Source organism: Myotis yumanensis, unplaced genomic scaffold, assembly GCF_028538775.1.
Source record: "Myotis yumanensis isolate MYYU_CA2020_CCGP unplaced genomic scaffold, mMyoYum1.0.hap1 SCAF_14, whole genome shotgun sequence".
In the NCBI taxonomy this organism is placed as follows: domain Eukaryota; kingdom Metazoa; phylum Chordata; class Mammalia; order Chiroptera; family Vespertilionidae; genus Myotis; species Myotis yumanensis.
The window spans coordinates 32,167,029-32,182,040 of record NW_027223765.1 but is presented as its reverse complement, the minus strand read 5'-3'; the positions used below and the strand labels follow the sequence as shown (position 1 = coordinate 32,182,040).

At 50.4% G+C, this 15,012-nt stretch overlaps 1 protein-coding gene across 2 annotated transcripts in view; it reads right to left on the bottom strand.

Annotated features, from left to right (window-relative positions):
* Positions 1–14,785, bottom strand: part of GRK7 (G protein-coupled receptor kinase 7) — a 29,276-nt gene extending 14,491 nt beyond the window's left edge. Inside the window, exons 1-3 of one of the 2 annotated variants that reach the window (XM_070391382.1) lie at positions 14,524–14,785; positions 13,261–13,395; positions 9,581–10,018 (exon numbers count right to left, since the gene is read on the bottom strand). In XM_070391382.1, the coding sequence (XP_070247483.1) occupies positions 9,581–10,018; positions 13,261–13,395; positions 14,524–14,706 (756 nt within the window). In that variant the 5' untranslated portion in view covers positions 14,707–14,785. Of the gene's footprint in view, positions 1–9,580; positions 10,019–11,243; positions 11,850–13,260; positions 13,396–14,523 lie in introns of those variants that run through there. The other variant, XM_070391381.1, reaches the window with a different exon arrangement.
* Between the last annotated feature and the right edge of the window lie 227 nt (positions 14,786–15,012).

Genomic DNA, 15,012 nt, shown 5'->3' with positions numbered 1-15,012 from the left:
GGCCTGTGCAGACACCAGCTACATCACTATTGCTGTTGGGTGTGGGTTTCCACTGACCCTGTGGCCGTTGTCACTCTCATCCCTGGGCCCACAAGGGGCTGAGGGGCCGGGCCGGGTGGGTGTATTCTGCACTCACATGCGCCCCAATGTGGCTTTGGTCAGCAGTGGACTGTGACCTCGGAGGTGATGAGGACAGGGAGGGGCCCTTCAGTGGGTCTCAGAGGGCACAGCGCCTATCTTAATAGTTGTACACACCCATAAAGCGGAGTGTGCGTGCGCACTTGCATGCACGTGCAGGCCCATCAAGGTCACAGTGAGGAGGAAAGCTCCCCTTTCCCCGAATCTGGAAAGTTGGCGACCTTAATGCCATCATCAGGAGAAGTGCCGGTGCCACGGCCCTGGTGCGGCCAGGTCAGGCTGGATTTGACGACCAGGTGGGGAGAGACAGACAAAGACGCTCTCTGCGTTTCCAGGCAGCAGGGTGGCCTGGGCCCAGCGAACTGGCCAGTGGAGCAAGAAACCGCCCGCGGCTGTCTCCTCCGCCTCGCTCCCCCCCGGCTCATCACAAACCAGATCCACTTGACAGCACAATCCAAACAGAAGAGGGAATCAAAATGTACATCTTTTGTTTGCCGTGGCAGGAGAACTGTTGAGCAGAGGAAAAAAACAAGCTGAGCTTAGCGCTATCAGCTGTTTCCTGGGGTTCGCTCCTTCCTTCCTCCGAGGGGGGCCTGGCCGCTTTGTTCTCGTTCCCAGCTGCTCCTCTGCGCCTTTAAGCGGTGGCCTTTGCAGACCTCGGAGGAATGCAGCCTGAGACCCCAGGGGACTTGGTTCCGAGGCTCCGCCCTCCCCGCCCACTCCCCCCCCCCCCCCCCCCCCAGCTCGGTCCCTGTGCTGGTCTGCTCACCCTGCCGCTTTGCTCCCACCGGTCTCTCTCCCCCAGCCACTTCCTGGCTGGGGAATAGGAGCCTCACCAGAGGTGTCTTCCTACTCTTTCTGACACCCCTAGGAGGACGCCTTTCAGAGAACCCCAACAGGGGACCCAAGAGAGGGGTCCCTGCAATAATGCTTTCTGAGCTGTCAAACCTGGTGTCAGTCTGCTGTGGCTCCGATTCCAGCTTTACCAATTATTAGCTGGTCATCCCGGGCTAGTTACTCAACCTCTCTGAGCCTCAGAGCTCTGACCTCCTAGGACTGTGATGAAGATGAAAGTGATTAAGACACGCTGATCGCCCTCCAAAAGCCTGATACATAGCAGGCCCTCAGTAGGGTAGCAAGGATGGTTCAAGCCTGGGCTTTGGTTGTCTCAGGCAGGGCAGCTGCACAAGAAGAAAAACCCAGACGCCTCTAAGACCCCATCAGAGTGAAAGACGGGCCTGGCACGTCACCAGAGATCAATGCAGTAATTGCGATTCTTTCACCCGAGTGTGTTCTTCGGTGGTTTCCTGTCCTGTGAATCCATCCAGCAGCGGGCTGAGGCATATTTTCCATGGTGCCTCCAAGATGCTCAAAATAAAACCACAAGTGAAGTTCCACGTGGCTATGAGGAAGGGAGACGACTGTGTGTGCTGCTTGGCTCAGCCTAGAGGTGAGCTGCGCCCTCGCCCACTGCCCACCCAGGGCAGCCTGGGACTCCTGCTGGCTCCCTGTGCCTCTCAGGGAACAAGGCACAGCTGCAAAGCTCACCCGAGCAGCTGCAGTGCCTGTCAGGTGAGGCAGAAACGATGCAACTGTGGGGATTGTGACAGAGGCTGGCGCGGGGCTTCTTGTAGGATAATCAGAACAGTCGTTTCTTTCTTTCTTTCTTTTCTTTTCTCTTTTCTTTTCTTTTCAGAACAGTTGTTTCTTGATTGCCTACCAAGCAGCTGACCCTCTGCTAGGCATTAATCTACCTTGTTACTTAATCTTCTCATCAAGCCCAAGAAGCAGGTGGTATTAACCAGGCTTAGAGAAGAGGCATGGCTTCCTTGGGGTCAAGTACAGGGCTGTGGCCAACAGTGGCATTTGGAAGAAGGCACTCTGTATGCCATGTGCATGGAGCATGGTCTAGCCATCAGTCCCCACTGTCTCCTGGTCAGGTGCCCCCGTGAGGGGTCAGCCTGTGCCTCTGTACACAGCAGCCATAGTAAGTGGCAGACTCATTGGCACACTCACCCTCCTTCCATCTCGTGATCCTATGGAGCGTTTTTCATCACTTAATCTGAAGGGATGCTCTGAGCTCCCAACACGCGTCCACATCACGTTAGATGACGCAGCAGCCTGTGGTCCCTGGGTCGCACTATGTTGCATGACAGCCCCTCCTGGTGCACCCTGCAGGCCTCTGGCTCCCTCCTCACCTCCGCGGCTCACAGACAACGTGCGCCCGCCCAGTTCCCAAACCCTCTGCTTCACTTCCCTACTGTTGACAATCTTCCAGATCATCCTTCCAGAGCTGATTTAGTCACTTCCAACCCTGAAAACCTTCAGTGGCTCCCCAATACCTGTGGCATCGAGTTCAAATATCCTTATCTGCCTCCTCCAGCCTCCTAGGCTGGCATCTCTCGTTGTACCCTTTGTCACCCCTCACACGCTGTGACTACACGCCCTAGACAGCTGCAGGGCCACTCTGTTCTGTGACCGGACTCACACTCCGTTTTATGATTTTACCTTGGCCAGGGTTTTCAGCCGTGACATCACGGACACTGTGGGCCAGATCCTTCTTTGAGGAGGGATGCTGTGCTGGGCATTGCACAACACTGGCCGCAGCCCTGGCCTCTACCCACTAGTTACCAGTGACAACCAAAATGTCTCCCGATGTTGCCACATGTCCCCTGGGGCCCAAATCGCCCTCAGTTGAGGATCACGAACATCTGCTGATCCCTTTGCTTGGCCCACTCGCCTTCCTCTCACCTGCCTACCTTCTGTTCGCTGTGTAAGTGTTGACTTGGTTGTCATTTCCACCTGGAAGTCCTTCCCGGTCCCATGTCCCCCTGTCAGGCTGGGTGCCCTCCTTACACCCAACCTGCACAGCCCTGACCATACCGCCTTGTCACTGCCCTTTTACACGTGGGTCTCTTCCCCATCCTGGGGCTTCATGAAGGCAGGCGTGTGTTTACCGGGTTCCCTGTTGTACTCTGGGTCCAAGGCTGTAGCTGCAACAAAACCTCACCTAACACATACCCTGGACACCCCTCTCTCCCTGACCCCATATCCCAGACACCACGGAGGCCTGTTCATTCTGAAGTCTCCTCCCAATTCACCCATCGCGCTCTGGCTCCACTGCCCGCTGTGGGCTGAGCTGCCATCATCTGTCACCTGGATGACAAATGACCACAATCCACCTGCATCCCCTCTGATCTGTGCTCACTTCTGTTGGAGCAATTTTGCAAAACAGAATTCTGAGCATGTTGTCCCCTTGATTAAAGCCTTCCAAAGGCTTCATGGGCTCTTAAGCAAAAAATCAGTCCTTTACGTGGCCGGTAATGCCAGGCTTGGTGAGGCCCCTGCCACCTCTCCAGCTTCATTTGAACCATGTTTCCTCTTGCTCTGTGCTTTTCATTTCCTGGCTTCCCTTAATTTTCCCCAAAGTAGCAGTTTGCACGGTGATTCCCATCGCCTGACATGCTCTGCTCCTCCTGGAGTGGATCCTGGGGGACTCTGCCCAGATCCCCTCTTCAGGTTCTTGGCCTGCGCTCTCCAGACGCTGGGACCAGGGCCAGCCGGTGCAGTGGGACAGGGCCCTGTGCCGCGAAGCAGCCGATGCTGGGGTTTGACGCAGTTTGGCTGTAGGAAACTTTATTGATTGACTGGTCTGAGAATAAAGGCGCACATGGGGCAGTGGGAGTGGGGTGGTGTGGTCATGGCTGCTATTGTAGCTGGTCCTATGGCCCCTTGGAACCATATGTGGGGTCCGCTAGATGCCATCATGACGAGCAGCTTGTAGGGCATCTCTGCAGAACTCGGGCTCAGCCAGCCTGCCTTGGCATCTGCATGGGCATCGTACCTGCCCAGGGGCCCCTCATAGAGCTCTGGGGACCCCACCACCAGTGTTTGTAGGAAGTCCACGAAAAGCCCACTGCTGTCCTCCCCTGTGCCAAGCCTGCAGGTGCAGCGCCAGGCGAGGCCCCCCAGCAGGACGGTGCTGCTCCCCTGCCTGGCGGACAGTGGGGGTTTTGAAGGCTGTCTTGACAAAGTTTTGAATTTGTATTTTGTAAGTTAAATCCAGTGAGACAGTGGAGTATGTGCCCAGGTCCTGGAGCCTCGGCTCCCACACCTGGAATCCTATCTCCTGTCGCCTCCCTGCCTCTCTGCAATGGCTTCTTGCCCTCTGCAGCAGGGAACTGCTCACCCAAGGTTCCCCCATCTGCCAGCTGGCCAAGGTCACCGACGGGCTCCTGGAGGGATACAAAAGCCTGGACAACTCCTAGAGCCACCCCAATCCCAGAGCTCACTGAAGGACTGCCTGAGGTCTTAGTTCAAGCTCATGGTGGGTCAGCTTCTCTCTTTGCCAATCCTGCCTTCCTCATGCTGGTATCTCATGGGAGTGCACCCTAATAAATCTTCCACGTGTAAATCTGACTCAGAGTCCGTTTCCAGGGAACACAGCCTCAGCCACCACCCCAACTTCTTTGCTGAGTAAATGCCTATCTATCTCTCAATAGCAAATAAGTTGTATCTCCCTGAAGTTAATTCTGATCCTCACATGTTAAGTCAAATCCTCCTTGGAAAGCCCCATGTACCACATCTTCACAGCATTTATCATAATTGAAATTTTACATTCATTCGAATGATTACTAAGTTCTATCTCTCCCCTACTAGACCCTAAGCTCCATGTGGGCAGAAAACCATGTCCATTTTTAGCTCATCATTCTATCCCTCATGGTTAACTCAGTCCTGGAAAATGCTCAATAAGCATATGTTGAATGATTCATTGAGTGAATGAATGAATGACTGCCTTTTCAATGAAGGAATGTTCAAATAATTCCAAGACTGTTGTGAAGATCTTTGAATACTCTTAATAGTGGTAAATACTTTGAAAATGGACTTGAAGGTTTTTCTTCTTCTTTTTTAAAAAAAATATATTTATTGATTTCAGAGAGGAAGGGAGAGGGAGAGAGAGAGAGAGATAGAATCGTCAATGATAAGAGGGAATCATCAATCGGCTGCCTCCTGCATGCCCCACGCTGGGGATCGAGCCAGCAACCCAGGCATATACCCTGACCGGAAATTGAACTATGATCTCCTGGTTCATAGGTTGACACTCAACCACTGAGCCATGCTGGCTGGGCTAGACTTGACGTTTTTGTAGTGGTCCAGTTTCTAGGCCCTGGCTGGGTAACTCAATTGGTTAGAGCATCGTCCCAATATGCCAAGATTGCAGGTTTGATCCCTGGTCAGGGCACGTGCAGGAACTAACCAATGAATGCATAAATAAGTGGAACAACAAATCGCTGTCTCTCCCTTCCTCTTGATCTCTAAAATCAGTTTTTTAAAAAAAGTTAGTAGGAACTGAATTTAGTTAGTAATGGTTGTGATAATTTTGGTGGAGACCATGAAGTAACCAGAATGCCTCTCCGATGTGGCTCTTAAACTGTTACTCAGAAGTAAATTTCAAAAAGAAAAATTGGCGCAGGGTCCTAATGGTTGTGATGTCTGTAGGTGTTAAGTTCTGATGATATATTCAGAAATCTCTTAAAAATCACTTACTCAGTATGTCTCTAGCACTGTGTTCAGTATAATAAAGGCTTAAAAATAAGTATAATAGTGCCCAGTCTCTGTCACCCACTATCCTTCTGAATGTAAGGAGTTGGCCAGAGGCTTTAAGGCAGAACAAGGTAACCACACGTGTAAAAGCTTTGGGGTCGTTATTCTAACTTCCTTTCCAGTCTTGACTAAATAACAAGTTCTAAGGACCCACGTTCCATAAAACCTGAAGGTCACCCTTGCCCACATTGAATGCTGAATCTGGAAAGTCCCAGCATGAGCCCCGCTGCCCAATGTTCCTATGATATTTTCCTGGAGTCTCTAAAAGGTGCTATGAGTTCGTTTTATTGTGTGCATGTAGACGTCAGCTGAGAACAGGCAGGGGTGCTTATCACATTTATTACACGTGAGCGTAGACAGTGGCTGGGACCACGTTTAATGATATTGTGTCGCTGTGTGGGAGGCTAGGTCTGAGACATAGTGCGGGTGTATGTGGGGGTGCTAGTCTTCTGAAGTCTTAACTCTGTCAGTGGTTCAACTAGGCTTGTGGGTGGTGTCCATATCAGACCAGACCGAGGGAGAGATGCTAATGCCATCACGTGCACTTATTCTGAGTTTTCCAGAGTGGAGAGCCTTTTACAGCATTAAAGACCATAGCCACGTCTGCCCTGTGTGGGAACTTAACAAGGTGGAGTCAAAACTGTAAGTGCTCTTGATCTGACATATCTGGTTCCTATCACCTATTAGTGATGTGGCTTTGGGTGAGTAACTTAACCTCTCTGAGTCTCAATTTTTCTTTCTTAAAAAAAAAAAGTGTTTTGCCCTAACTGGTTTGGCTCAGTGGATAGAGCGTCGGCCTGCTGACTGAAAGGTCCCAGGTTCGATTCTGGTCAAGGGCATGTACCTTGGTTGTGGGCACATCCCCAGTAGAAGGTGTGCAGGAGGCAGCTGGTCAATGTTTCTCTCTCATCGATGTTTCTAACTCTCTATCCCTCTCCCTTCCTCTCTGTAAAAAATCAATAAAAAAATATATTTAAAAAAGTGTTTTTATTGATTTCAGAAAGGAAGGGAGAAGGAGAGATAGAAACATCAATGCTGAGAGAGAATCATTGACTGGCTGCCTCCTGCATGCCCCCACTGGGGATCGAGCCCACAACCCGGTCATGTGCTCTGACCAGGAACCTAACTGTGATCTTCTGGTTCATAGGTTGACATTCAAGCACTTAACCACGCCAGTTGGGCTCAATTTTTCCATCTGTAAAATGGAGCCAATACTGGTCCCTATCTCATAGAAGCTTTTGTAAAGGATCTAGATCCCATTACTCCTTGATTAAGAGGTCAGAGGCTTCTGAAATTTTTAAACCATTGAGGTAACAGCAGTTATTAGAGGCACCCACTGTTTTTGCCTAACTGACATTTACTTCCTTTCCATTCTTTTCCATCCTGATTTTCCCTTGGAGAATGCATTTCTCTTTTGTCAGTTCACGAGATTTAGATGGGCGGACCTTCTCTCTGGCTCCTGGGAACAGCAGTGATCTATCTCATCCTGGCCAGTGGAATTGGTTTTGGTTGGGCATGTGACCTAAGTTATCCACTGAGGGTCTTCCCTGGGAATTGTGAAGGAACATCTCCACCTGCCTGTCACACAGGTGCCTCATATGCAATACAATCACAGTTGAACTTGCCAGCTTTCCCACAGTTCTGCTCCTCCTTCTGATCACTGGAGCTAGAGACCCCCTCCTCACCCCCCCCCCCCCCCCCCCCCGCCTGCCAGCTTACTGTCCCTCACCCTGAACTCCCACTGGGTCTCTTTCCAATACCTCCAATTTACAGCCACTGCTTCAGTCCTACTGGCTTATGTAGGCCTCCATCATCCCTTCTTGGGCCTTGAATTGCTTCTCTGCCTCTCATCTACCTTCCAAATTGGTCTTTTAAACATGCAAATTGACTCATGTCATTCCCTTCTTAAAACCCTACAATGGCTTCTTGCTCCCACAGGAAAGCATTCCAATGCCCTTGAATGATACTAAGTCAGTGATGGCGAACCTATGACACGCGTGTCAGAGGTGACATGTGAATTCATTTTTTTGGTTGATTTTTCTTTGTTAAATGGCATTTAAATATATAAAATAAATATCAAAAATATAAGTCTTTGTTTTACTATGGTTGCAAATATCAAAAATTTTCTATATGTGACACGGCACTAGAGTTAAGTTAGGGTTTTTCAAAATGCTGACACGCTGAGCTCAAAAGGTTCGCCATTACTGTACTAAGTCCTACACATCTTGTCAAAACCTTACAGCCACATACAATCAATGACCTGCAATTTCTAAAACTTGCCATGATTTTCCTCACTTCCTTGCCTGACTGCTTTCTCTGCCTCGTAAACTAAAAACTGTGTAAAAACAAAGTTTTAATTGAATATTTTAAAAATGTGCCTTGGGCCCTTGTCTTCCTGGGGAATCTCCCACCTTTGTTCACAGAAACTCAGTGGTAAAGACCTGTCAGAATTCCAGAGACTTTGTATTGTTTACTTTAAAAAATTGCTTAATTACATATAACTAGAGGCCCGGTGCATGAAATTTGTACACTGGGGGAAGAGGATGTCCCTCAGCCTGGCCTGTGCCCTTTTGCAGTCTGGGACCCCTCAGGGGATGTCTGCCTGCTGGCTTAGGCCTGAGTCCCCTGGGTATCAGGCCTAAGCGGGCAGTCAGACATCCCTCTCGCAGTCCGGGGCTCTCGCAGTCTGGGGCTCTCGCAGTCCAGGACCCCTTGCTCCTTACTGCCCACCTGCAGCGGAGGCAGGAGAGGCTCCTGCCACTGCCGCTGCGCTTGCCAGCCGTGAGCCCAGCTTCTGGCTGAGCGGTGCTCCCCCTGTGGAAGCACACTGACCACCAGGGGACAGCTCCTGCATCAAGCGCCTGCCCCCTGGTGGTCAGTGCATGTCATAGCAACTGGATGTTCCGCCATTCGGTTGATTTGCATATTAGGGTTTTATTATATAGGATTTCACCCTCCCCTTTTTAAAATCCTCATCCAAGGAGTGAGGATATTTTTTCCATTGATTTTTAGAAAGAGTGGAAGGGAGGGGAGGTAGGGAGAGGAGAGAGAGGAGAAAGAGAGAGAAACATCAATGTGAGAGGACACATTGATTGGCTGCCTCCTGCACTTGCCCCAATTGGGGGTGGGGGTCGACCCTGCAACTGAGGTACATGCCCTTGACTAGGAATCAAACCTGAAACCCTCCAGTGTGCTGGCCAATGCTCTAACTGCTGCCCAGGGCTAATTCTCTTTTTAATCAAAGAATTCTCTGCAAGCCACTTTCACCAAAATTGATCAAAATACACATCAGTTGCCTTTGTTCTCTTTTATATACTTCATTTCAAATTTCAACTTCATGTAATATAAAACATTTCCCCATTCCACACTCAACAGACAAGGCCATATTTAATTCAACATGCTAAGAGTTAGGGGTTTCTTCTTTTTCTTTGTCTCATCCTATTGAAGTTCACCTGCAAAAATTCTGGAATTTAGGGTCCAGCCCCTCATTTTCCAGAAAAGAAAACCAAGGCTCTATTGACTCAGGAACATGGCACCAGGAAGTTGGTTATCAGTGGAAGAAACCCAGGCCCTGATGTTAGATTCAGCATGGACTATCTCCAACTCACCAAGAAGGCTCCCCTCAGCCTCCATCGAGAGAAGTGCTAAGTCGCCCCCAAATAACCGGTTAAGCTAATCCTCTTATACCACTCCACTTAGGCAAGATGACAACCTAAGGGCTTTAGGGAAAAGGAAATTAGAAGAATTAAGTCCAGGGCTCTGTTTGCCCTGGGAATAGAACAGCCCTCTCCTCTCCAACTCTGTGCCCCACCCTACGGGCAGAGGGAGAGCCACTCACCTTCTGGGTGACAGGCCTGCCATCCTGGATCTGCATGGCCAGCCCCAGGTCGGACAGCCTGCAGTTGCCAACGTCGTCCAGGAGCACGTTCTCAGGCTTCAGGTCCCGGTAGACGATGCCGAGAGAGTGCAGGTGCAGCACCCCGCAGGTCATCTGGGCCGAGTAGAAGACCACCCTGCTCACGGCCAGGCCGCGGGTGCCCACGCTGTAGATGTGGAACTTGAGGTCTCCCCCGTTCATCAGGCTCATGACCAGGCAGAGGTGGGACTTGCTCTCGAAGGCGTAGGCCAGGGAGACAATGAAAGGGCTGCGGATCCTCTCCAAGATCTCCTTTTCCAACAGAGCCATTTTCTCACCATTTTTCTTCTTCAGCCGCTTCTTGTCCAGCTTCTTACAGGCATACATCTTACCAGTGTTTTTCACCTGGACAGCACATACCTGAAAGGAGAGAAAGAGAGGGAGAGGAAGAAGTAGGACGCAGTGGAGAGGTGGGGGTGGGGGGTGGGGGGGTGGGAGGGGTGAGGGGAAGGATATGGAAGGTGGAGGGATAGAAATCAGCCAAAGTGAACAGGCGGCAGGCGTCTGAGAAAAGAGAAGCTGTAACTGAGAAATGTTCTTCCAGAAAGAGCTGGGATCACAATGAGGTACCACTGCACCCCACTGTACTGACAAAAGGGAAGATAACAAGTGTTGGCGAGGATGCGAGGACACTGGCACCCTTGTGCATTGCTGGGGGGAATGTAGAACATACACGTTTGGTGGTTCCTCCAAAAGTGCTCAGAGTGGTACCGTTCACAAAAGCCAGAAGGTAGAAACAACCCAGGTGCCCACCAATGGATAGCTGGATAAATGAAATGACATACCCATGCAATCACATATTATCCGGCCCCGGAAAGGAATAATACATGCTACCGCATGGATGAACCTCCAAAAATTATGCCCAGTGAAAGAAGCCAGACACCAAAGGTTACAGATCGTCCAATTCCATTTATATGAAACATCAGAACAGGCAAATCCACAGAGACAGGGAGCAGACCAGCTGTTGCCAGGGACAGAGAGGAGGGGGGGATGGGGAGGGACAGGAAGGAGGGAAATATCCTGTAGAGGTGATGGTTATACAACATCGTAATGTACTGAATGCTACTGAATTGTACACTTTAAAATGGTTAATTTTGTTATGTGATTTTACCTCATATACGGTTAATGGTTAATTTTAATCTTATGTAAATTTTACCTCAAAAAAATTTGTTTTCTACTTAAAAAAAGAGTGAGCACAGCAGTGGTGCACAATGAATTCTCCACTTTACCTTAAGATGAGTGTTTTCTCAGATCTCTGCAGTTTGTCTCAAACCCCCCCCCTCCCCAAACCTTACCACCACTAAGGGGGAAAGGGGCTCTCCATCACCTGCTGCCATTCTCCACAATGTCCGGGGCACTGAGGGGGTGCCTGGGGTGGACCCCAAGAGGAAGATTCTTGGCCAGTTCCACATTTTGTCTTTCCTATGCCATCTCATTTTATTTCACACATGCCACAGGTGGCATGAAATGAGTATTAAGGAAGTTCCCTTGAAATTGAAAAAAAAAAAAGAAAAAAGGCAAAACAAAGCAAACCCCTTTATGCAGTATCCTTCAGCTGCCAACCTGGCTGTTCTGAGACGCTTACCTCCCCAAAGCCACCTTTCCCCAGCACGCGGAACTCGGTGAAGTACTTGTCCGACACGGGCTGCATCTCAAAGACCTTCCACCGCAGAAACTGGTCGTAGAAGGGGCTGGCCAGGAAGTCCCTGAAGGGCTGGCCCCGCAGGAAGGCCATGGCCTCCGCCCGGGCCAGCGCCACGAGGGCTGCCCACTCATCCTCAGTAGTGGCTGCCAGGCACCTGGCGCTCAGAGCCGGGCTGAGGAAGGCGGGTGGGTGGCCGGGGGCAGGGCCGCCAGCAGCGGCCACCAGTGCCTGCAGGCTGCTGCCCTTGGCCGGGCCCTCGGCCAGCTCCCAGCTCTGCACCTGCTCCAGGAAGGCCACGGCCTCTCGGTACCGGGGCACCGTGGCCAGGAAGTCCCGGAAGAGGCGGCGGCCGACGGGCTGCTGCTCGCACAGGCTGTGGAAGTCAGGGGGCAGCGCCTGGCGGAGCGGGGCGCAGCTCTGCGGCCCGGGCAGTGCCAGGCTCCGGCGCCGCTGCTGCAGCTCCCGGCTGTCTCCCTCCCACGTCTTCCGGGCCTGCAGGTAGGCCGTGTTGGCCATCAGATTGTCCAGGCCCCCCATGTCCACCATGGCTGAGCACAGGGAAAGGAAAGGCGGGATGGAGGGCTGCGGGGACTCGGCCGGTCTGGCTGCCCCGCTGGCTGGTTTGGGTTCCCAGGTTCAGTAACTCCCTCGGGATTTGCAGGGAGGCCTCTGGTCTGCGGGTGGGACTGGCGGGGGCTGCAGAGAGAGGTTTCCCAGGTAAGAGGCTTTGCTGGCTATGTATAGCTGGTCAGGGAAGGGCACCTGGTGCCCCCTGTCCTCGGAGGCCGCGCAGCCTGAGACACCAGCCGAGGTTCCTTGGGCGTTACCTGGCCTCCTCTACGCACACCTGCTCCCTGAACACACAGCCACCAGTTTCCAAGGGAAGGGGTCAGCGTGAGGTGGTGCCACGGGTGTGTTTTCAGCTGTTTCTAATTTTACACGTTTCCTAGCAGCCTCAAGTTCTGTGAGGCCCGGAATGACAGGTCAGGAAGAGGACCTGGAGAAGCTGGAGAGCTTTTCCTCCTGGCGACCAGCAGCCTGTGGCAGAGCAGGCTACAGAAGAGGGTGCTCTGAGCCCAGGGTCCTGAGACCTGTCCCTGGAGGCCCTCGGGGACTCGTGGCCTCACAGTGCGTTGTGCTCTCCCGTAGCCCCCCACCCTGAATGGTCTGCAGAGGTTGTCCAGTTGTGCCTCTCTCAGTTCTGAGGAGTCTGTGGCCTAAGGTACCGGGTTAAAAAAGGGGGAGTCACCTTGACCCCAAACATCCCACAAAGTGACACCAGCAGGAAGAGCACACCAGTGCACACATGTGGCCAAGACCGCTCCTGGGGCACAATCTGAGTGCAAGGGAGCCTTGACGTGAGGCCCAGGGTAGGCAAGTTTCAGGGTGGCCCCTCAGCGTCTCTGCCCACATCCCTCGAGGAGCCAGGAAGCTTCCCTCCACTGAGATCGCTCAGAGCCGCCCCAGACCACGACCTCACAAGAACAGAAATTGGTTTAGAGAGAGATCAGCCTAAGAACCTCTGCTCCAAAAATAACACTTGTGTCCTACGGGGAAAGAATACTCAGGCTTTTTCTCCATAAAGGAAGGCTAAGGCAGCTTGAGAACAAAGTCATTCAGTATTATGCCAAAGTGCTTAAGAGAGGAGAGGGAGAGAGAGGGAGAGAGAGAGAGAGTGTCAGTTTTTCTCCAAACAAACAACCTCTAGCACACGCTCTGTCAAAACATCGCGGTGACGCCCCAGTCTGCATGGCAGAGCCTGCAGACCGTAGCCCAGCACAGACCCACACTTGGCCACATGCTACCGAGAATTATGTAATGAACTCGTGCGCGCCCTTTGGCTCTGCACCGCTGCGCTGGGAACTGTCATCCCCGTGGCGGAGAGGGGCGCCCGCGCTGTGACCACTGCTCGGAACCGTGCCAGACGCTCGGAAACCCACCCAAGAGATGCTGGTACCTTTTTCGTTCTTGACGTGTCATCCCGGGCCCACATTCCCGAGTAGTGAAAAATCAGTCTGAGAATCTCTCCCGAGGAGGAGATGCCTTTTCTCGGGGTCCTTAGGGACACAGTGACAGTCCGACAGGGCAGAACCTTGAGAAAAAGGTAGAATTGTCTCTGAAAAAAAGCCTGCTTTTCACGGATGAACATATATGCTACCAACTGCTTGATTCCCCTCACACAAATACTTTCTTTATCCCAGTTTTGTTCAATAGGGACATGCCGAACCACAGATGGAATTCAAGATGTCCTAGTAGCCACATGAGAAAGGTTAAAAGAAACAAGTGAAACGAACTTTAATAATGCATTTTATATAGCACGAGATATTATCATTTCAACATGTAATTGATGTAGAAGTTGCTAATGGGATATTGCACAGCCTTTTCTGTGTTCTGAGTGTTCAGAATCTGCTTTGTATTTTACCCGTACCACACATCTCAATTCGAGCCAGCCCCTTTCAGACGCTCAGTAGCCACATGTGGGCAGCGGCTGCCTTATTAAACAGCTCAGACTTAACCCCTCTTTTGGTAGCTTTATCATGCATAAATAAGAGGAAGTTTGTCTTATTTTTGTTTGTATTCTAATTAGTGATAGCAAAGACCATCTGGGTAAAACCAACAACCACACACTCTTGCAGTAATTGAAAATGACCTGACTAATGAGAACAAAATTTAGATAATAATTTGAACACAAAATTTAGATGTTATAAAATGACTATTTGTGGCCTCCTGGCAATTGTAAATAGAGTATCATTATTTTAAAGTCTTAGCCACCTGAAAAAAAGAGGTCTACTTAAAATGGAATACTTTATGTGGCTGCTAGCAATTAGGGTTGAGGTCCCAACTTAATGAAATAGCCATTGTCGATCCAATTAGAGAACAGCATTGAGTTCTTAGCTTAGAAGCAGAGCCAAGTGCTGGGCACAGTCAGGATACCCTGCACCAATGGGGAAAAGTGCCAGGAATCTTGGATTGGAGATGTGGCCAGATGGTTATGAGAACTAACTTCAGCACTGCTTGGGAAAGCTGAGTCCTGTGGCTAGCAAGTCCTAGCTGTGCGATCTTCAGCATGTTACTAAACTTCTCTGAGCCTCAGTCTCATTAACTGAAAACAGAAAATAATGGAATAAGTTCTTGAGGGAAGTCAATGCCAAATAGTGCCTCGCACAACAAAGTGATATTAAAGTATCAGCTTTTAAATAATTACTACAATCATCAACACCTGATTCAAAAGTTTTTCTGATGCAGATTGGAGTCCGGAGTGACCTACGCGATGTGGAAGAAGTTGGGTTCCTCTGTCCAATGTCCACCCAGCAGAGAGCAGCCAACTCGAAATTTCGCATGAGCTTGGAAAGCTGTGGGGTCTGGTGGAACTGGAAGACAGGCAGATCGGATTAATCAACATGCAAGATTTCTAACAACGAACTATTGCAACTAAATGATTTACTATACACCCTCCCCCCACATACACACACACAGAGTGAAAAGAGGAGATATTTCATTTTTGAAAGAAGAAAATAAACTTTTATGATAGGAGAAAACAGCAAAAATATTTTAGTATCTTTTATGACTAATTTTGTAAGCTAAAGAAAAAAAAAATGCTTTTTGCCCAGATCTTCCATGGGATTTTGCATCATGAGGTGTAAAGCATTGTCTGTGATGTATATGTCCTTAAAGTTTACAATGCTCTGATGTCATTCAACATTTGAAA